This window comes from Hyperolius riggenbachi, chromosome 7 (assembly GCF_040937935.1).
Source record: "Hyperolius riggenbachi isolate aHypRig1 chromosome 7, aHypRig1.pri, whole genome shotgun sequence".
NCBI lineage: Eukaryota > Metazoa > Chordata > Amphibia > Anura > Hyperoliidae > Hyperolius > Hyperolius riggenbachi.
The window spans coordinates 212058647-212081659 of NC_090652.1; the positions used below are offsets into that span (position 1 = coordinate 212058647).

General features: G+C 44.8%; 2 protein-coding genes across 2 annotated transcripts in view; one reads left to right on the forward strand and one right to left on the reverse strand.

Annotated features, from left to right (window-relative positions):
- Positions 1 to 23013, forward strand: part of LOC137524806 (aldehyde oxidase-like) — a 339511-nt gene that overhangs the window by 70865 nt on the left and 245633 nt on the right. The window lies entirely within an intron of this gene.
- LOC137525753 (protein kinase C delta type-like) lies at positions 6428 to 22613 on the reverse strand. The gene is made up of 8 exons (XM_068246946.1): positions 22401 to 22613; positions 9424 to 9668; positions 9252 to 9343; positions 9023 to 9085; positions 7215 to 7500; positions 6975 to 7103; positions 6785 to 6892; positions 6428 to 6503 (listed from the first exon to the last, which is right to left on the reverse strand). Exons 1-8 carry the CDS (start codon positions 22501 to 22503, stop codon positions 6456 to 6458), a joined length of 1074 nt encoding a protein of 357 aa, XP_068103047.1. The 5' UTR covers positions 22504 to 22613; the 3' UTR covers positions 6428 to 6455.

The following is a 23013-nucleotide window of genomic DNA, read 5'->3' on the forward strand; positions in this document are numbered from 1 at the left end:
AGTGGGTGTAGGTCACTGGGAGGGGGGGGGGAGGTCATTGGATACTGCTGGGGATAGGAAGAGGTCACCGGGTGCTGCCAAGGGGTGGAGGAGGACACTTGGGTGCTGCTGGGCGGAGGGGTCACTAGGTGCTGCTGGGGGAGGGGGGGAGAGGTCACTGGGGGGTGCTGTGGTGGGAGGTCACTGACTGCTGCTAAGGGGGTAGAAATCACTGGGTGCTGCTGAGTAAAGGGAGGAGGTCAAAGGGTACAGCCTGGGAGTGGGGGAGAGGTCACATGGTACTGCTATGTGTGTGTGTGTGGGGGGGGATTCACAGGGTAGTATCAGGGGGTGGAAGGAGAAGTCACTGGGTGCTGCTGGGGAAGGGGGAGAGATCACAGGGTGCTGTCAGGTGTGAGGGTGGAAGGTCACAGGGAGCTACAGTTTTCAGAGAGGCACCATCTTACTTGTCTGGGCTGCCCTACAATATTGCTGTGGCAGGCTTTTACCGGGTGTGAGCCGTGAATTTATTTTTGGGGAGGCGGAGCCTATGACGGATGGAGGCGGGGCTTCGTGGCAGGGGGCGTGGCTTCGCCCGTGACTGGCGATTGGCACTTACCGTTAGCAGCATGATCAGTAGATCCCTCCTGCAGGTCCACTGTTTAGAAGTACACTCTATGGTCACAGGAGCCAGGCTGAGCGATGCCTGCAGAGCGCCTGCTCCTCTCTCCCTTCCCTGCTTTAGGAGCACCCTTCCTGCTCTCTTCTGACAAAAACGTGCAGAGGGCGGAGCCTATATCCTTCAGGCTCTTCACACCCTCTTCACTGATTGGCCGGCGGCAAGTGTATTAAATCCATCAGTGTAAGAGGGGAAGTGTATGCACGCAGCCTGCAGAAGCCTGCAGCCAGCGTGAGCCCCGATGTAGTGTCAGCGTTTGCAGCCCCACAGATTTTGCAGCTCTGTGGGTTCTGCGCATGCGGCTGTGGGACATGCGTGCTACGTCATCCTCCAACGCTGCAGTTCAATTCACTTACGGTGTGGTGTAAAGAATTTGTGTATTTTATTTATTGCTCTGTTTATCTCATTATACTCCACCCCTTCGCCGCATACTCCACCCCTTGCTCGCCACTGCCTCTCTAATTGAATGCCAATTAGTTATCAAAAGTCTTTGAAACACTTTTTATATCTACCTTTTATAGGATGATACGGAGGATATCAGGGAGGGCTGTAGGAGGTTAGTATGCTAATGTCAGCGGTGGTGGGCGGAACGTTTATACACAATTCAGCTGCATAAAAACGGGAATGCGCTTTTAATTGTCGTGTACTGAAGACGTGTAGCCCGATGCTATAGTATGCGATGACGTTTCATCTTCTGCGTGCAGGGCTGCATTCGGGCTGCAATTTCTGACATTACACCGGCCGATGGAGCTCTTGTGGCTTAAAGAGGCCATGCCATAAGAGGGTTAAAGATTCGAAACATCGCCCTTTGAACTTTGTGACGCTCTAGGCACAAGGCTGTGCTGCTTATGCTCAGAAGCGCCCCTGGCTGGCCCAATTGGTGTCGGACCTTGAGTATAGTAGAATGTAAAGGACTTTTTTTTAGAGACCTAGCTAAGAGGGCAAGGGGTTTGTTGGCATTATAGTAGAACATCTGCCTCCGCCACCTCATCTGTCTTTCGACTTTATCTGTGAGGAGCAAATCCAGTTCTGTGCGAGCCCTGTCTCTGATCAATCTATTGATGCATGTAGGGGTTTGTTTCCATTCTTGCTCTGCCTTATCTAGTTTGGTGGAAAGTTCCTCTATTTGGAGTTTCTCTGGCATTTTAGCTCACATGCCTGGCCAATCAGGAAGCCTCTGATTGTCGCTTTGTGGGCTTCCCATAAAATCAATGAGGAAGAAACAGAGCCGTCATTATCTTCAAAGTATATTTTAATTTTATTCTTTAAATGGTTCAGGAGGTCCCCCCTAGTTAGCAAGGAGTCATTGAGCCGCCAGAGGAACTCCCTACGTCGAGGCAGTAAAGATGAGCAACAGATTGAAATGGGGGAATGATCTGACCTGGAGGTGTTGTGGATTTTAGCACCCGGGACTAAATGTAAGCAGTGTTGCTGGACAAAAATATGGTCAATGCGCGTGCGAATAAAAAGTGAAGTCTCGCACTGTAGGATGGAGTTCCTGCCAGACATCCACAAAGCCATGTTTGTCCAGTAACTGTTTAATCTTAGTGCCATGAATGTCGGAGGGGACAGTTGGAGAATTGGAGTTATGGTTTCTTTGTCTAATAATTTTGGGGTTCAGGGCGGCGTTTGTGTCGCCAGTGACAATTATCATACCAGAACCATGTTGGTTTAGCACTTGTAAGAATTGAATTAGAAATTAGATTAATGAGCATTCGGGGCATAGTAGGTCGCTATTGTAATGTCTTGATCATACAGTGTGCCTAGGAGTATAAGGTATCTGCCCGTGGGGTCCGCTATTTGTTTATTGCAGATAAAGGGAAGATTTTTCCTGATAGCTATAATGACCCCGCGGACTTCAGTCCGAGCGCAGGCGAAGAAAGAGGTAGGGAAGTGTCTACTCAGGTACTTCGGGCATGACGAGGAAGAGAGTCTGGTCTCCTGTAGGTAGACCAGATCTGCCTGGCAGGAATTGTAGTAATTAAATGCTTTAGATCTCTTCTGGGGAGATCCAAAACCTTGGACATTATGTGAGAATATTTTAAGGGTATGAGCAATCGTGGAGGATGAAAGGGTATGCTAGCGTAGAGAGGTAAGGCCATGAGATGGGTAACCCAAGGAGGAAGGGAAAGAGAGAAAGAGAAGAGGAATGAGTCACAGAGAGCGAAGTGAAAAGAAGAGGAAAAAGACCAGAGACACATCTCATACAGGAGTGTTCTGGGGGGAAAGGAGCAATTTAAGGCTGGTGAATGTCGAGGGACCTTCTCAGGTAAATATGATGACCCTGTACAGGTCAGGAACGGTAATATCCAGAGATTCAGGGAGGTCACCAAAGGAGGGAACTCCAGAAACATCAGAGGGGGACGTGTGTCAGCTGCCTGCCCCACCTGCTATGTTATAGGTGTCTGGTACAGGGTGAAGGTACGTATGGTTGTGGGGATGAGGGGTGGAGACATGAGCCTCGCAGTGGATGAGGTCTATAATGAGCTATGGGTAGTAGGGTGTTGGGATCAGGGTCTGGAATCCTATTCTTCAGAGTGAGGTTGGGCAAGCAAAGAGGGTGTTCATCACTTAAGCTTATACAGTCAGATGAAGCCAAGCTCGATGGTGGGGGAGGGAAATTTTGGATCAACGAGTTGGGGCCAGGCTCAGGGGTCATAGACAATGACAAGTGTGAGGTTTAGTGGTAGCTGTCCTTAAAGGCCAACAGGGAGTGTTGTGATGGGATTCGATGGCAAAGAGTGGAAGCCCGGTAAAGGGTATTATATGTAATGAGCCACTCATAGAGGCCAATGTAGAGTACCGCATTTTCATGGAAAATAAAAAGAAACAAATCAAATCCGTCCCCAACGTCAAACTCCACCAGTAATAAAGTCGGGCTAAAACTCGACCCCAGGCAATGGAAATAGTATATGGTGTTGCTTCACGTAGGGGACGTTTTATTATGAAAAGCAAAAAGCACCTAAATTTAATTAAGACACAAGCAAGTGGGGACAATGCTGCCATCTAGTGATGTAGACTAGGTATTTTAGGATCATTTAGCTTTACAAATACACTGCAGAAGTTAGATAGACACCAATTAATTATATGCAGGTTCTGTGCAAAATAAGTAATTTGCGATTGTATCAGAGGAATAATTGATTCACCGAAAAGGCCATGCCGGATGGGCGAAGCTGATAAATTTAAGGTAATTAGGATGATTCACAGATTAGGGGCCGGAGGGCTGTAGATCATCTTGGATCTGCTATGTGGGGCATAGGACCTGCCGAGAATTAGTAAAGCTATACTTTTAGCATATCAGCCTAGTTCAGCCAGCTGGAAACTGTGTTACCTTTTAATAATATTAGAAATGCCACACAGAGCAGATGCCCCATAGGGGTTGAGTGGAAGGAGACCACTTTTTCATAGAAAACATTATAGGAGCGAGCAATGAGCGAGTCAACCCAAGTAGTTATCGTTAGTTTTCTGTGTCGGTAGCCATGCCCCCCCCCCGATCGATCATCTCAATGATAAATAAAATTACTTGAAGGTGATACACCGCGTAGTGTAAGCAGTTTTACAGTAAACAGAGGTATGGAGCACAGAGGGCACGCAACCACCGACACAGACTTAATATACAGATAAGCTTCCTGTCACAATCGCTAGGCACATGCATATTGAATGGAGTGCGCAGTTAAGGTGGCTTGAACAAGGGGAACAGCTTGTCACATAGCCTCAGCACATAGCAGATGCCCCATAGGGGTTGAGTGGGGAGAGACAACATCTTCACAGAAAACACAATAGGAGCATGGGGGTAACAGGTCGTCTCAAATGGTTATTTGTTGTTTTCTGTGTCAGCAGCCATGCCCCCGAATTGATCACCTCAGTGAGAAATGAGATTACTTGAAAATGATGCTGAGCATGATAGGAGCAATTAATATAATAAGCAGAGAGAGACAATACGGAGGGCACGCAGCCACCGACACAGACTTGCATACAGATAGGCATCATGTCACGATCATTAGGTGCAGGCATGTTGAATGAAAGACACAATAGATGCAGTTTAAATGAGGGGAATGAGCGGGGATAGAGTGCCCGGTCAGCATATCACATAGCTTCAGAATGTAAGCTGGGAGGGGGGATCTGTAGGGGATCTTCAAAGAGGAAGGATAGCTAGCACATTGGGCAAAAGATAGGATCCACGTTTATAGTGTAGGAAATGCAGGCCAGAGCCAAGTCCTGTTGCTAAGTTCCGTAGAGTCTACTTCTTGAAGGGGCGGGAGGGAACTAGCGGTGAGCGGCATAATGAAGGCAGGAAAGAAACGGCGGGAAGCCAAAGTTCAAACAAAGTCAGTTAGTTACACTACACGAGCAATCCAGGTTCAAGAACAAAAAAATCTAACGGCAATTAAAAGTTCAACGGGATGAAAACTAGGTAGTCTAGACAAATTGAGCTATAAAAAAACTTAAAAGCCCGTAACAAAAAGCTTTTATGGCTCTGGAAATAGACTAGTTGCTGGACTAATTAAACATATAGTACAGATTAGGGGCAGTAAACAGTTACCCCAGCAGTTAACAGAAAAAGGGAAAAACCCGATATATCAAAATATAAGCGCCCAAAAAGATGTGGGCCGGTAACAAATGAAACAGAGAGTCTTACCCAACCTAAGGAAGAGATGAGGATGGTGGGTCGAGTGCGGAATGGGGTCTCCTACGCAGGAGAACAAGACAAGGCAGGATTCATAATGGAAAGTATCGTGGTGGAGCGTTGTCCGCCCTGTCATCAGCCACTTTCGAGGAGGATCTTGTTGAACGAGGTGAAGAGGCCTGGTGCTCAATATCTCGCTGAGTGGTGGATCTATGGTTGCGTCTCTCTATAGAGGAACGGTTGTCCGCTGGTGGCAGAAGCAAACGTAGTCTCTTCAGGAGTTGCTGTGCTTCTTCTGGTGAGGAGACGGCATAAGAGCGGCCCGCGGCTGTAAAGATTAATTTAAAAGGAAATCCCCATTTGTATTTAATTTGATGAGAGGATAGAGCCGACGTGTAGGGTTTCATGGCTCTCCGCTTAAGGATGGTGGAGGAAGCTAGGTCCGCAAAGATCTGGTAGTGGTGTCCTTGGAAGGTCAGTGGCTCGCGGTCACGTGCAGCCTGAAGAATGGTTTCTTTCGTCCCGTAGAATGTGAATTTCACCAGGATATCCCTTGGTAGGCGGTTTGCTTTTATAGGGCCGAGAGCGCGGTGTATGCGATCGAATTCAAGCCGCTCGATGGGGATCGCCGGGGCAAGCTCTTGGAAGAGAGCAGTGGCTGTGGAGGTAAGGTCCTCGAGGGTCTCAGGTAGCCCCCTTAATCTTAGATTGCTCCTGCGCGAGTGATTCTTAGAGTCCTCGAGACGGAGCTTGGCTTCAGAGAGCTCGGTCTTCATCTCGGCCAGCTCTTTGTCGTGGGCATCAAGTACTGTAGAGGCTTTGCTCACTTTATCCTCCAGGTCGCCGGTCCGGCCTGCCAGCGGGCGGATCTCTTTCTTGAGTTGGTGCGCAATCGTATTAGCCACCGAGTCCAGCTCGCGCTGTAGAAGGGACTTGAATTTGTCCAGAAGCAGGGCATCTTTTGGAGTCCACTCCAGGGATTCATCTTCCTCCTCCTGCCTCTTTGGAGTGTTTTTGGATTTCTTGGGCTGCTGCCTCTGATAGGAGGCAACAGTGACATCCGAGCATGAGGAGGCCGAGGACGCCATGTTGTCTTGGTCGCTGCGGCGTCTAGACTTCGGAGCGGGAGTGGAAAACGACTCCTGAGAATCTTTGCGGCCCATAGCAGCTTCAGTGCTGGCTCTTGTCGGGTAGGGGTAAATAGCTAGAAAATGGTGCCTGTAACAGGTAGAAAATAGGGTAAAGTCAGACGGCTGTGCGGAGCGCAGCTAGAGAGCGTCCATCTCCTTAGCGCGCCAGCCACGCCCCCTAGTCCAAGCTATTCTAAAGCATCCTAATTACCCTGATTAATTGGGAACAGCTGTTTTATTCAACTCAACAGGTGAAAAACAGCAGCTCTCTGCAGTTGGTTTGTGAACGGTCATGGCTAAAGGTGGCCACACACCATACAATTTTTTAAATATCTGGTTCGGCTCCCTGGTGACCTGAGACGAGAATACCTGAAACAGATGTTGCTCCTGGGATCCAATGGGCCTCCGGTACTCTTCTCTGGTGGCTTGCATCATCTCCTCCAGGGTCTTCTTAGGCAGGCTCTCCATCTCTGGGGGCTGCAAAGGCAGGAGAAGATTCAGCTACATGTTCTCATAGGTGCAATTTGACATATATTATACACCCGGACCTTATACTTACTCTTCCAGGTATGATGGGGGGCATCAGGTGGAGACCTTCAACTGCCCCCCAGTGTACACCGGTGAAAAACGGATGTCCACGAATCTCACCGTTGACCCCCAGGCGCTCAGAGGGATATTTCCTGAGGAGCTGAAAAAGAATAAAAAGCTTATAAGAAGATCCACAATTACCATCATAGATCAGCTGCCAACTAAATAAAGAAATAAAGTAATATTGTATGTAGAGTCCACTCATACTTACCGACTTTAGGAATTTCTTTGTGCTTTTGTCCAAGCCCAGTCCGGACAGCTTCACCTCGTCTGGTTCTCTACCGGATAGCAATTGGTAGAGAACCTTACCGAAGGCGAACCAGTCCACACCCGCATCATACGCCAGGCCTGCCGCCATCTCGGGAGCGATGTATCCCGCTGTGCCTGCGTATTCTGTGGCTGTTTGACCTAGCCACATGTTCTCCAGGGCTAGCCCAAAATCTGCCACCTTGACATGGCCAGATTCATCCAGCAAGATGTTGTCTGGTTTGATGTCTCTGTAAAAAGGAGAATGCTTACATTGTTATAAAGTGCATTTTACTCCCTAAAGGCCCATACACACGTCGGATTTACGCCGGGCGGATCGCTCAAACTCACTCTTATCAAGCGAACGATAGTCTGTACACACGCCCGATTTAGCGGGCGAACGACGGGACGTTCAAACAACCCGTCGTTGCGGAAATCCGACGTGTGTATGGGCCTTAACAGTCATTTAGAGAGGCAAATAGAAATTTACATCTTCAAATATTGCATAGCAGCAACCAATCAGAAATTAGCATCTATCTATGTTGGTGTTGGTTACTGTGGGTTACTAGGCTTTAAAATTCACCATTGTTTTTTCCATTGCTCTTGAGAGAATTCTGTGTCCCACAGAAGTACTACCTACAGCTTTTAGAAACGGGACCAATATACTGATACAATCTATTGTACTGGTTCCTGGGGCTGGAAAAGCAAAGCTGCTGATATGCTGGTTGCGTGGACTAAACAATCTGGAATTTCTGCAAAGGCCCCTCAGTCTGTGACTGAAGAGAGATGCTGGATATAGTAGGGAACACTAAAGATGGGAAATGTGAGCTGCTGCACATGGGTGGGGCTGCTAATAGAATAGGAAAGCTGCACATGGACAATGGAGGCTGCACATGCTAGTGAGGAACGTGTGTCCACAGAGGTTGCTGTACAAGAAGTTTTTACCCCTGAACATTCCTGACAATATTGGCATTTTAGCTGTGTCATTATAGATACAGCAATCATGTTTTATTACATCAAAGTGGTACATATATTGTTTCTTCAAGACAATATAGGCCTTTGTTTAATTCTTAGGCATTTTCCAGGGGAAAAATGGACATAAATGCAGAAAATGCACATTTTTTAAATTTTCAACCTTCCTAATTTTCGCATGACAAGTGCAACAGCTATAAAACATGCAAAAAAAACATTATTTAGGCTTATCCCAGTTGAAATGAACAAATCTTAAAGGGAACCTAAAACAAAGGAAAAAAAATGACATTACTACTTATCTACAGGGTGCTGCACTTCTGGTCTACAGTTTGTATGGGCTCCGCCACCTTCTCCACAGACCAACCGCATTGCTGCATTTCGTAGTTCCCGGTGATGTCTCGAGAGCATATGTGCCAGAAGATGTAGTCCATGCATGCAAGTACAGAGATGTTCTCACATCCACTGACTACATCTCCCAGCTTGCATTGCAGTAGACGCAAGTTCAAGACATTGCCGGGAACTACAAATTGTAGCGGATGCGGTTGGTCCATGGAGAAGATATCAGAACCCATATGGACAGTAAGCCAGAGAAGCCGCACCCCATTGGTAAGTATTGATGCTCAACCTAACCAATGCAAAAAATAAACTCTATTACAAACAACACTTATGGGGTTTGTTTGAAAAAAAAAACCCACAATAATTTCAGGTGCAACGTTTCCTTTAATTGGAGGCTGTTGTACATCGAGGAGGGGGTCTTGTGAACATGATAGGGGGTATGTGTATGGAAAAGGCATGGCTTACCTGTGGACGTAGCCCTTGCTATGGAGAAACTGCAGGGCGCAGACAATCTCAGCAGCGTAGAATCTGAAAAAAAGAAAACATTATGTGAGATACTGATACATTGTTAGTATGGTCCTTGACAAGCCTGCGTGTGTGGCCTGTGTGTTCTGGTGTGTGTGTGGGATTCTCCCTGATCCTCGTGTCACTCCTGTAATACGCATACAAGATATAGATCATATTTACAACTTACCTTGCTGAGCTGATGTCCAGAGGTCCTTTATTCACCATCAGATCGAACAGATCTCCTCCTCCTGCATACTCCATGCCCATCACTAGCAGGTCCTATTGGAGAATAGAAAGGGTTAGCTTTTATACTGCAGCATTTATTACTGGGGAATAAGCATGAATGTGGTTGAACTTACCTGCGTCTGTAGGGCAAATCGTCCCTTTATGAGAAAGGGGCATCCAGATGTGGCCCTGAGGATGCGGCTCTCCAGCAGGACCCCTTCCACCGCTGCACGGCTTGCAGTCAGGATGTTCTTGTTGATGACTTTGACGGCCATCTGCTCTCCTGTGGCGGTACGGGATGCTAGCAGGACTCGTCCGCAGCCACCTTCGCCCAGCATACGGTGGAACACCAAGCTCTCGAGGAACAGAGGTGGTTCATCTGGTGGGATAACACAAAGAGGAGATTGTTGCACACATGTCTAAGTACAAAAAGGCAGATTTTTACATTTTTATTGAATTAATTAACAAAACTAAACAAGAACCCCCCCCCCCCCCCCGCAGTGTGACTCGTATTGTATTACACATCTGGCAGATACATAAATCATATAATGATCATTTATTTCTTATAAATCTAGCAGAACACTGGAGAACATAAGTTCACCAACAAACCTTAGATATTAAGCCTATTTGGCAGGGCCCTATAAAAGCCAAGCAAAATTCACCTATTGATTTTCAAAGGGAATATTTAATTGCTGCCATTCTTATCAATGGCACAAGCCTCAAGCCTGGTACGGTTGGTCACTGGATGACTGAGGTACACATTCAGAAAAGGGGGTGGAGCCACAGCCAATTAGATTTGTTTCATTTCAATGCAAATTATTGATGCCAAAGACCGCAAAGTCCACAAACTATGTAATTGTGTGTAAGGGATATTAAAAGGGGGCGAGCTAACACCAGCCAAATACATACCCAGGCCATCAGCTAGTGTATGTGTGTGTGTGTATGTATGTATATATATATATATATATATATATATATATATATATATATATATATATATATATATATATATATATATATATATATATACACACACATACACACAGTGGGTTGCAAAAGTATTCGGCCCCCTTAAAGTTTTCCACATTTTGTCATATTACTGCCACAAACATGAATCAATTTTATTGGAATTCCACATGAAAGACCAATACAAAGTGGTGTACATGTGAGAAGTGGAACGAAAATCATACATGAGTCCAAACATTTTTTTACAAATAAATAACTGCAAAGTGGGTTGTGCGTAATTATTCGGCCCCCTGAGTCAATACTTTGTAGAACCACCTTTTGCTGCAATTACAGCTGCCAGTCTTTTAGGGTATGTCTCTACCAGCTTTGCACATCTAGAGACTGAAATCCTTGCCCATTCTTCTTTGCAAAACAGCTCCAGCTCAGTCAGATTAGATGGACAGAGTTTGTGAACAGCAGTTTTCAGATCTTGCCACAGATTCTCGATTGGATTTAGATCTGGACTTTGACTGTGCTATTCTAACACATAAATATGTTTTGTTTTAAACCATTCCATTGTTGCCCTGGCTTTGCCTTCCGATCATGTCCTCTGAGATTTTCCACAGTGCAAAACATCTTGTATTTTTTAATAATACTTTGCACGGTCGGAGCAGTGCTTTTCAGCGCTGCTAGATTTGGGCGCAGCCAGCGCCGCCATAGACTGTAATGGGAATCAGTCTATAGCGGCGCTCAGTGAGTAACGTTGTTTAAAAACAGAATAATTCGGCCTCCAGCAATCGCTGGAAGCCGAATTATTATTTCATTCCCCCACTATCCATGGCGGCCCGGACTTGTGCAGAAGCAGGATCAGCCTTATAGCACTGTATCCTGCGCCCAAGTCTACCGGCGCCGATTTCAAATGTACTCTGCACGGTAACCACTGGAACTTGAAAACATTTAGAAATGGCCTTGTAGCCCTTCAGCCGCAGGTCCTGACTCAGCTCCTCTGTCTTAAAGAGAACCTGTACTGAGTAAAATTATTTAAAATAAACACATGAGGTAACTTCAAATGAACATTACATAGTTACCTTGCCATCAGTTCCTCTCAGAAGCTCACCATTTTCTTCTTGCAATGATCTCTTCCAGTTCTGACAACATTTTGTCAGAACTGAAATATATCAGTTGCTGTCAGTTATAGCTGAGAGGAGAACTGATGTCTCCATGTTTCCCTATGGCTCAAGTGGGCGATGTTACAGTTTAACTGTGTGCTGACCAGAAAGCTGTTGTGGGGTAATGGCTATTTTCAAAATGGAGGACAGAGAATTCCATTGATCACAGTGGACAAACAGGATGCAGGAGAGGAAAAAATAGATTGAGGAGTAGACTACACAGGAGGTAAGTATGACTTGTGTATGTTTATTTTGACTTTTAATTTTCAGTTCAGGTTTTCTTTAAGGTGGCCACACATGATACAATAAAATGATCCGATTTTACAGTAATTCGATAAAAAAACGATAGCTTTTTTTTCATTTGACTGAAAAATCTGATCGGATTTTCAGTTTTTTGACTGAAAAATCTGATCGGATTTTCAGTTTTCTTCTATTTTAATCGATCCGGAATGCCAGATATTTTTCTTCAATCTTTCTAAAGATTGTATGGTGTGTGTTGGATTGTCAATTTATTAATATACACACCCTAGCAATTTTCTCCGAGTTTCCAATCATTTTATCATAATTGGGGGGGAAAAATGAACATACGTGTGTGGTACATTGGTCATATTTTTGAAATGTGACAATCAGTCAGAAAAATTGATTGCAATTCTTAAATTGATCAGATATTTTTTCACCTGTTGAGTTGAATAAAACAGCTGTTCCCAATTAATAAGGGTAATTAGGATGCTTTAGAATAGCTTGGACTATTTGGAATGGTACACAACTTTGGATTTTCCCACAGACTGACAGTTTGTGAAGGGTATGAATAATTTTGGACTGGACACTTTTTGCACAAATGTAAATAAAAGCTGAGTTTTTTTTTTTTTTTTGCACAATAATGTCTCTTGTACATTGTCTTATTATCTTTTGGGAGACACCCATGTCGTTTCCCGTAAAAAAAAAAATAAAATAAAAAAAAAAAAATCACTTGGTTGAATAAAAGTAACTTTAAGTCAACATTTGCCAGGGGAATAATTATGGGAAGCACTGTGTGTGTGTGTGTTGCACTATAATTTCATGCAAGCTGTGGAGTGCATTATTGACTTGTAATTTTATTATTGTGATGTTTACTTTATATGTTAAATAAAATAATTCTTTAGACAGTGGTGCTATATTGTCGGCCTCATTTCTTGGAGCTTATGTGTTGCATATCCTATCTATTGTACAGCGCTGCACAATATGTTCATGCTTTATACATAACGTTTATTGATAATTTTGATAATAATTTAAATTACCAGTGCGACCATTACAAGCAGTTGTTATAATTATAATTTTTACACCTTCAGCACAATGGTTTCATTGTGAAAATGACGGTTATTCCTATGTAGTGGGATTCCGTGTGTAAGGCCCAGTGCACACCAAAACCGCTAGCAGATCCGCAATACGCTAGCGGTTTTGGGAGCTGATTTCAGAGCGATTCTAGGTATGTTTAGAGAGGTTTTCTAAACATACCTAGCGGTTTTGCGTGCGTTTTTGTGTAGCAGATTACACATATTGTTACAGTAAAAGCTGTTACTGAACAGCTACTGTAACAAAAATGCCTGGCAAACAGCTCTGAACTAGCGTTTTTCAGAGCGGTTTGCGTTTTTCCTATACTTTACATTGAGGACAAAACGCTTCCGAAAACCGCAAACGCGCAGCAAGAGGCGCGTTTGCAGCTTGGCAAAAACCGCAAACCGCCGGTGTGCACCATCCCATTGCAATACATTAGACAAGCGTTTTTAGAGGCGGATGCGGCCGGCGGATTGCTCCAAAAACCGCTCGGTGTGCACTGGGCCTAAATTTGGATTCATTTAAAGGGACCCTGAGCAGTACATACAATCAGGCAAATTAACTCACCTGGGGCTTCCTCCAGCCCCTCATAGTTAATGAAGTTTTCCGGGCTCCCTCCTTTCTGTCCCCAGTGGCTCCGTTAGAGCGGCAACTTCAGCCAAAGTCGTCAGCCAGTGCGCCTGCGTGGCCCTTCCGCACACCTGTCTTACTCGCGCGACCATTGCCATAAGCGTTCAGTGCACATGCAGTTCATTTTTTCAAGAAATGCACGTGCGCAGAACGCTTACGGCAACGGGTGCGCGAGCAAGACAGGCATGAGGAGGTGCCGCACATGCACACTGACCGATGACTTTGGCCAAAGTACCCGCGTATGCGCAGAAGACTCAACTGACGTGACTGAACCAGTTACTGGGGCTGATTGCGGCTGAATGGCAGACCGCGGGTGGACGGCGAGGGACTCACCCGTGCTTATGGGACTGGTGGAAGCCCCGGGCATGTATCAAATCTTTAGATTAAGCCGTCTCTTGTATACTTTAAAGGGAACCTGAGGTGAGAAGGATATGGAGGCTGCCATATTTATTTCCTTGGAAACAATGACAGGTACCTGGCAGCTTTGCTGATCTTCTGACATACGTAGAGTCAAAACCTGATCTGCTTCATGCTTGTTCAGGGTGTATGGCAAGAAATGTATGACAGGATCAGAAGCATGGCCAGGCAACTGGTATTTAAAAATAAATATGGCAACCGCCATATTCCTCTCACCTTGGGTTCACTTTAACCCCTCCCCCACTGGTGACTACCCTTGAGGCCCCTTACACACTGGCGTGGTGCCTTGGCCTATTTGGCAGAAGGCCAACGCTATGCCAGTGCAAGTCGATGGGGCATTTCATACCTAGTGCGGTGTGATGCGTCCCGTTTGAAGTGCCCAATTTGCCACTAGAGCAACAGCACTTTGCTAGGTAATGTGCGGCGACGTGCAGCGAACTGGAAGTCATGTAAGTCTATGGTGACACATATTTTTTAAAAAGTACAGCATCAGTGTTGCGGCGCACATGCGCGGAATCTTGTTTTTTTATACACTTCCACTCAATTCGAATTCCGACCACAGGAAGTGTGCGCTAGAGAGCTTCACTTCTTGCTTGGCGTGCAGCCACAATGGTGATTACCGCACAATGCTGCAGTAATCTCCATCGGCTCTTTTTTTGCATTGCGGTGCAGTGTGATCAGCCGATTGAACCGCTGACGTGGGTTAGTGTGAAACCGGCCTCAACCTCTCCCTCTTGTGCCCAACTCTAACCCTCCCGGCAGGGTCATATCTACAAGGGTGAAGGCATTGGTTCATGACATAGGTGCCACAGGGCTATGGGCGCCATGCCTGCACCCCAAATCAGGTGCAGCTTTGTTAACTAGTGAAAAGGCGGGCAGTGGGCTTTCGGGTGTAATGGCTTTTTAGATGTCGAAGCTGCCAAACTTGTATTTTGTGCGGAGAGATACTAGTGTAACTCTGCCCCCTCTTGCTGACTTCCTGTAACAGTGTGCTCTGCTCAAGCAGCATGACTTCTAGCTCCTGTGCTGTGATGGTTGCTGGGTTCCTGAGCTTCCTCCTCTCTCTACAGCCCTTTTTCCTCTCCTAGGAGGTGTGACATTCTTTTTCTCCCCTTCTCCATGTGCTCTCCGTGTGTGCTGCGTGCTGCTTGTAGGCAGATCTGCACACAGTATGGTCTCTTCCCGATCCTCTTGTAATGCGATCGCTGCTGGCTGATAGCTGGTCTGTGCCCCTGTAAAAAGTGTTGTGTCCAGCTGAAGCCATTCCGTCATAGCAGCAATGCTGTGCTGCGCACCCTGCATAACATTAATTCGGGGCGCGGAGGTTACTAGAATTACATCTCCCTTAGAGTTGCAACAACATACCTCCCAACATTTTGAAATCAGAGTCAAATCCAAAGTGGGACGCTTAGGCCACACCCCCAAACACCCCTAGTCACGCATTCATTTTATATGAAAAATGTTTTTTTTTTTCAATTAAAACCGCACTGTTCCTTTCCTGGTTAATATTCCTTAATATTAACTTTAAAAAAGAAGCAATATACCCTGCCCGTGGGTGGGGAGGAGGATGAGGGTGCCTGTGGTGGGGAGGGTTGTGCCACTGGAGAGGAGGCAAAGAAAATGATCAAGGCGCCAGCTGCGGGATGCTGGTCCGGCATCACATTCCTCCCTCCTTCCAAATGTAACCCCTGTGTCCCTCCTGCTTGCAGAGTAAGTTTGTGCAGCGGAGCGGGCTGTCATCTTACCATTGATCCACGCGTACCGGCATCCGGCTCTTCTCTGCTTCCTGCGACATCACAGGAAGCAGAAAAGATCCGGATGGCGGTATGCGTGGATCAATGGTAAGATGACAGTCCCCTCCGCTTACTCTGCAAGCAGGGGGACACGGGTGCGCATTTGGAGGAATGTGATGCCGGACCCGTATCCTGCATCGGTGTGGCTGGCGCGTCGATAATTTTTTTTCCCCCTCTCTGCCAATTGCCGGCTGGGACACTGGGGGGTCAAAGCGGGAGAGCCCCCCAAATTGGGATAGTCCCGGTGGATTCTGGACACTTGGGGAGCTTGCAACAACTCGGGGGTGGAATAGTATTTAACACCGCCGGAGAGTTTAGTGGCAGCAGGGAGAGCCATCATTCAGCTCGCCCTGCTCCAAGATGCCCGACATTGAGATGCCATGTACTTGTGTCCAGCTGTGATCTGCTCTAGGGGTCACTGACAAATTGTCTCTCAGAGATTTTATTCTTCTTGCTTTTGGTCACTGTTCTGTGTCTGTGGTAAGGGATCACTTTCAGTCCAGCTATTACTGGTATATTTTGCTAGTGCAGCTGTGACTCACTAGTGCACTATTTGCATTTTCATGCATTTATTGGATGTCAGTGCAAATACTGCACTAGTGATTCACAGCTGCAATAGCCATAGCTCCCAACGGTCCCTCTTTCTTCCTCATGTGTCCCTCTTTCAGGACTTATGTGCAGATCTTTATAAATATATGTATTTTTCTACTGAAAAATGTGTTTAATTGACACTAAAATGTATTATCATCCTTTAAATTAACGATTCTCATTTTTTCACTTACCTGGGGCTTCTGCCAGCCCTCAGCAGCCGTCCTGTGCCCTTGCATACCGGTAACAATCCTCCATTCCCCCGCCATGGCTTACTTTCTCTTTCGCTGGTCACCATCCACTGTGCCTGTGTGGACCTGGCTGCAGGTGTCCTCGTTTGCACTGTCATAGTCGTGAGCGTCCTGCGCAGGTGCAGTAGAAATATTCCCGTATTGCGCCAGCGCATGATACTCCCGGTAACGTGAGCACAAACAAGGACGCGCTCCACCAGGGCCACGCATGCACAGCGGACGTCGACTTCTAAGTCAGCGAAAGATAAAATGAGCCACGGCGGGGAACCAGAGGATCATTTCAGGACGGCTGCAGGGGGCTGGCAGGAGCCTCAGATAACTGAAACTCTTTTTTTTCAGGTATCTTCAGGTCCGCCTTAACCCCTGAGGACCCCTCACAATCTTACCGTAATGGGAAATAGCCACTATAAACCTTGGGCGCCTTGCACACCCAAATTACCGTTTATAGCTGATAATTGGGGCATTTAACCTGGGCAGTGTAGTTTTTAACAGGGTGCCTCCTGGGCCCTTTTTACCAGCTTTGCAGGTGAGGACCGTGTTACCGAAGCAGGGAATTTGGGCGCACATGCTACATTGGTAAAAAGGGCGCCACTATTACTTCTATTGTTAATTTCAGTAAACAGATACACAGAAGGAAATATGGGCGCACTGTAATTTTTTCTAGCGGCTTGTGGTTTAAAAATAACAGCTTATAATTAACTTTGCTTTCTACACTTACTCACAAATCCTCCTGTTAATAGCATTTAGCGACAAAACATAACTTAAGCCCTTTTTTTCGGCATTACCCACAACTTCTGCCCTACATTCTTCTCATAGAATACTCTTTATTATCAATATTTTCTTTATGTAATGAAGCTGGACACAAAGGCATGTTTCCACGCATTCTGACTTCTTCGAAGAACACTTCTCCTTCAGAGAACACTTCTTCCTCATTGAAAACATTTTAGTCAGTGAACACTTCTTCATCAGCTTAGTCTATACCGCTATGAGCGGCAGCACACATATTATTTCAGTTACTTCACTGCATAGTGGCTATGAATTAACATGAAGGCCTATCTCTCCTAGTAGCTTGGATTTGCGATATAAAGTAAAGCTTTACAATAATACACCTATGTTTGCAGGTAATATCGAAAATTGCGTTCAATACTGCTGCACATGTGATCTCAGCGTTCTTAGGATTTTGAGATAATCAGGATTAACCGTTATTACTACTGCACTGTTGCTAACATGACTGATAGGCGTGGCTCACAGACATGCATTATCGTTAAGTCTTTCGTCATATCCAAAAAAATAATTAATTATATTTGTATAGTGCTTTTCTCCTGTTGGACTCAAAGCAATTACCACTAGGCAGCCACTAGAACGCACTCAGTAGGCAGTAACAGTGTTAGGGAGTGTTGCCCAATAACTCTTTACTGAATAGGTGCTGGCTTAGGGCCCGTTTCCACTACACGCGGTGAGGTGCGATCATTGCATTTAAACTGCAGCTCACGTAAGTGAATGGAACAGTTTCCATTGTCACGATTTTCTGGACGCAAAGCAGCGCAATGCGAAGCGGGGAAATTATGGATAGCATCCGAGTCCCCATTGCCGCTAACAGGAAGCCGCATGAAGTCGCATCCGCTTGTTCAGACGACAACCAGAAGTACCTGTGGCGGGATGCGAGGTGATGCAGCGTTCACAGCGCAAACGCCAGCGGAAATGGGCCCTTACTGAATAGGAAGCGCCGAGATTTGAACCCAGGTCTCATGTCAGAAGCAGAGCCCTTTATCGCCTATAAAATGTTTTAAATAACTGCTGTGCGTAATAATTTGGAACACTGTGTATTTTTTTTGTTTTCGAATAAATCACGTTATCATGAAGAGGTTTGTTCAGTAACATTTGAATTGTGCTCTAATGGTTGATGACTAAAAGATGATGCTGACCGCAACTTGCATCCACTATTTAGGAAAATTAGAGGGAAATATAATTTGCATAATAATTTGGAAGGCGGTGTCATTTTAGCGCCGACATATCGGTAATCGCGGTCAATACTCTGCAGACTCGATCTATGCAGCGCGCTCAGGACTTTGTGGCACATAATCCTGATTAAGTACTATTACTGCTGCGCTGTCTAATGCGAATACCAATATGCGCGGTGCCCAAATAATAATATTTGTATAGTGCTTTTCTCCTGTCAGACTCCAATCATTTGCAAAGCAGCTATTAGAGGGCAGTCAGTAGGCAGTACCAGTGTTATGGAGTCTTGCTCAATCACTCCTTATTGAATAGGTGCTGACTTACTGAATAGGAAGAGCCGAGATTTGAACGCAAGTCTCCTGTGTCAGAAGCAAAGCCCTTTACAGCCTATAAAATGTTTTAAAACTCTGCTGTGTGTAATAATTTGGAACACTGCATTTCAAAGGACACCCAAGGTGAAAATATACTAATGAAATAAACAATTGTATCTATCCTCCTTCTCCTAAAAAGGACTTTTTAAGATATTCCAAAGTTTTATTTTATATTTAAATCTGCTTTTTAAGTTTTTACTGAGAAAAGAAAAGTTTGACGCCTCATTCACATTGCATTACATTTGCGTTGGGTTTTTTTTTAAGCACTTTTCTAAGCGGTTTTGCTGAGCAATTGTGGTTTTTCACTTCTTGACATTAGTAAGGAAGTGAACTCTTTGAACCAGAAAAGAATAAATACAATGTATTTATTCTTAAAAACGTGAATGCAACCGCTGCACAAAGCGATTTTGAGAACGTTTTGTGTTTCTCCTATACCTTCCAAAATGGTCCACGCAGTGCTTTACTGAACGAACAGCACACGACTTGCGCTGATATAAACCTTCTCATAGACATTCATTGTACAAGCGTTTAGGGGGCAGTTTTAAAAATCACTTGCGCATGAAAAAAGGACGAAAATGCCTCCAGTGTGAATGAGCCCTCATAGTTGTAATTTCTTATCAGTGAGGATCACACTGTAGTCTTACCCAGTCCTGACTCAGACAGGAACTGCCACTTATATACCTGATTTCTCTTTCAGGCAGAGAAAGAAAAAGAAGTAACACAGAATAGTTATTTGTGTACTAGGCACTGTGCATACACATTTATCTCATCATGTCACCTCGGGTAACTTTTTTTTTTTTTTTTTTTTCAAATAAATTCCGTTATCATGAGGAGGTTTATAACCAAACAAATGACCAAAGAGAGATTATACCATCTATGGAGCCAGTAATTACATACAGTGGTTTGCAAAAGTATTCGACCCCCTTGAAGTTTTGCACATTTTATCATATTACTGCCACAAACATGAATCAATTTTATTGGAATTCCACGTTAAAGACCAACACAAAGTGGTGTACACAAGAGAAGTGGACGGAAAATCATACATGAATCCAAACATTTTTTACAAAGAAATAACTGCAAAGTGGGGTGTGCGTAATTATTCAGCCCCCTTTGGTCTGAGTGCAGTCAGTTGCCCATAGACATTGCCTGATGGCTAAATAGAGTGCACCTGTGTGTAATCTAATGTCAGTACAAATACAGCTGCTCTGTGACAGCCTCAGAGGTTGTCTAAGAGATTATTGGGAGCAACAACACCATGAAATCCAAACAACACACCAGACAGGTCAGGGATAAAGTTATTGAGAAATTTAAAGCAGGCTTAGGCTACAAAAAGATGTCCAAAGACTTGAACATCCCACGGAGCACTGTTCAAGCGATCATTCAGAAATGGAAGGAGTATGGCACAACTGTAAACCTACCAAGACAAGGCCGTCCACCTAAAGTCACAGGCCGAACAAGGAGAGCGCTGATTAGAAATTCAGTCAAGAGGCCCATGGTGACTGTGGACGAGCTTCAGAGATCTACAGCTAAGGTGGGGGAATCTGTCCATAGGACAACTATTAGTCGTGCACTGCACAAAGTTGCCCTTTATGGAAGAGTGGCAAGAAGAAAGCCATTGTTAACAGAAAAGCATAAGAAGTCCCGTTTGCAGTTTGCCACAAGGCATATGGGGGACACAGCAAACATGTGGAAGAAGGTGCTCTCGTCAGATGAGACCAAAATGGAACTTTTTGGCCAAAATGCAAAACACTATGTGTGGCGGAAAACTAACACTGCACATCACTCTGAACACACCATCCCCACTGTCAAATATGGTGGTGGCAGCATCATGCTCTGGGGGTGCTTCTCTTCAGCAGGGACAGGAAAGCTGGTTAGAGTTAATAGGAAGTTGGATTGAGCCAAATACAGGGCGATCTTGGAAGAAAACCTCTTGGAGTCTGCAAAAGACTTGAGACTGGGGCGGAACAGGAGGACAACGACCCTAAACATAAAGCCAGGGCAACAATGGAATGGTTTAAAATAAAACATATTTATGTGTTAGAATAGCCCAGTCAAAGTCCAGATCTAAATCCAATCGAGAATCTGTGGCAAGATCTGAAAACTGCTATTCACAAACTCTGTCCATCTAATCTGACTGAGCTGGAGCTGTTTTGCAAAGAAGAATGGGCAAGGATTTCAGTCTCTAGATGTGCAAAGCTGGTAGAAACATACCCTAAAAGACTGGCAGCTGTAATTGCAGCAAAAGGTGGTTCTACAAAGTATTGACTCAGAGGGCTGAATAATTATGCACACCCCACTTTGCAGTTATTTATTTGTAAAAAATGTTTGGAATCACGGATGATTTTCGTTCCACTTCTCACGTGTACACCACTTTGTATTGGTCTTTCATGTGGAATTCCAATAAAATTGATTCATGTTTGTGGCAGTAATATGACAAAATGTGGAAAACTTCAAGGGGGCCGAATACTTTTGCAAACCCCTGTAAACACTAAAGGAAAAAAGTAGCTCCTCGATAAAAAAAATAAATAAATAAAAAACACTTCCATTATGGTTCAACAAATATGAAGACCTCGGTAACTAGCGTTGCTATGTTAGCATGATGTAGACAGCAGTACTGTTCGTTACCACATTGTTATGGTAACGTGCAGTACATCACGGTTGTCATGGTAACACATGGAGTACCACATGTTACCATAGCAACACACATAACCCTGGTTACACACATCACGCTAATAATGTAACACATGCTGGTCCCCTAGCGTTATTACAAGTAGAATTGCCCTACGCTGTCTACTTCAGGCCCAAGATCTTCAAACATTGTTTATTAATATTTATCCTCCTAGCCCAGCACCCTCAAAACTCCTACATATCTTTAGGTTAAATAAGTTATTTTAAAAAAAAAAGCTTGTACCATTTAAAGAACACAATTGTTTGGCAGTTCATATAATTTCAAAGTTGTATAATTGAAACATATTAAATATGAACCTTCTGTATTTAAGGCCTGAACACACTAGAGCGCCTCTGTCTGCTTTTCAGCCACCTACCAATGTTACAGACTGATACACAAAAAGCGGACAGAGGTGCGCTAGTGTGTTTAGGCCCTAGTCTACATTGTGTTCAGGGCTGGACTTCAGCCTTGGGCAGCTGCAGCCTAAGGGGGCACTTGGGCTTGAAAGAGGGGTTTCTGCATATTAGGAGGCTGAAAATGGGGAGCAACACATGAAAAATGGATGGGTTGCTGTACATGGTTGACACACATGAAACGGGGGTTCACATGGAATGGGAGGGGGCTGCTGTACATGGATGGCACACATGGAAGAGGGGGCTGCACATGTAATGGGAGGGGGCTGCTGTACATGGATGGCACACATGGCAGAGGGTGCTGCTGCACAAGAAAGAGGCAAAACAACATACTTGGCATTTTATACCTCTAAGGAAGCATACATCTAATCTTCCACCTAGTAATAGCCTCTACCCCATCCTATCTTAGCTACATCTCAGCCTTCTATCTTTACTGTCAGATACATCCCTTTGAGGCCGACCATACACAATCAGCAATATATATACTCCATCACACAATATATGTACTTGTGTTCATGGTAACCCTGTGCTATTCATATTTGTATTCTTGTGAAAGCACCCTAAAACAAAATAAACAGGTCACAACAACTTACCATGGTTGGCTCTGCTTTTGTGGCCTCTGTTGGTGATGCTCTGGTCCTCTGCCTTCCTCTTCGCTCCTCCTCTCTGTTCCTCTTCACTGTGTCTCCTCATCATCCTTCACCTCTCCTCTATAACTTCTTTTAACTTTGGCTTCTTCTCTTAAGAAATATAGCAACAGTCTTCCTCCAAATCTTCCTCCAAAATGGCTGCCGCTTACTTCAACCGACTTTCCTAACGGCAAAGCAACTGCCATTGTTGCCTGCCAGCAGGATGCACACAAAATGGCAGGTGCCAGTTGTGTGTGTGATACTGGCTGCTGCAGTGCATACGGCAAACTGCCGTAAATTATTAAAAATATATATATAGTGCTCAAAAAACATTTTTTCGTCTGTTTCTCTATTTTGTATTGTATATATGAGGCGGAATAAACAGATACCAATATTTTTGTATTATAGTTTAATAAGGAAACACATATAATGTTTCTGCCTCATGTGATAACAGGGTATTTACTATGCTTCAGTGTATATCAGTATGTATAATATAAGTGTGCTAATAGAAACATTAGTATGAAATCTGTATGGTTTTCAACTAAAATATGACCTTATTTGACAGTTACTTCATCTT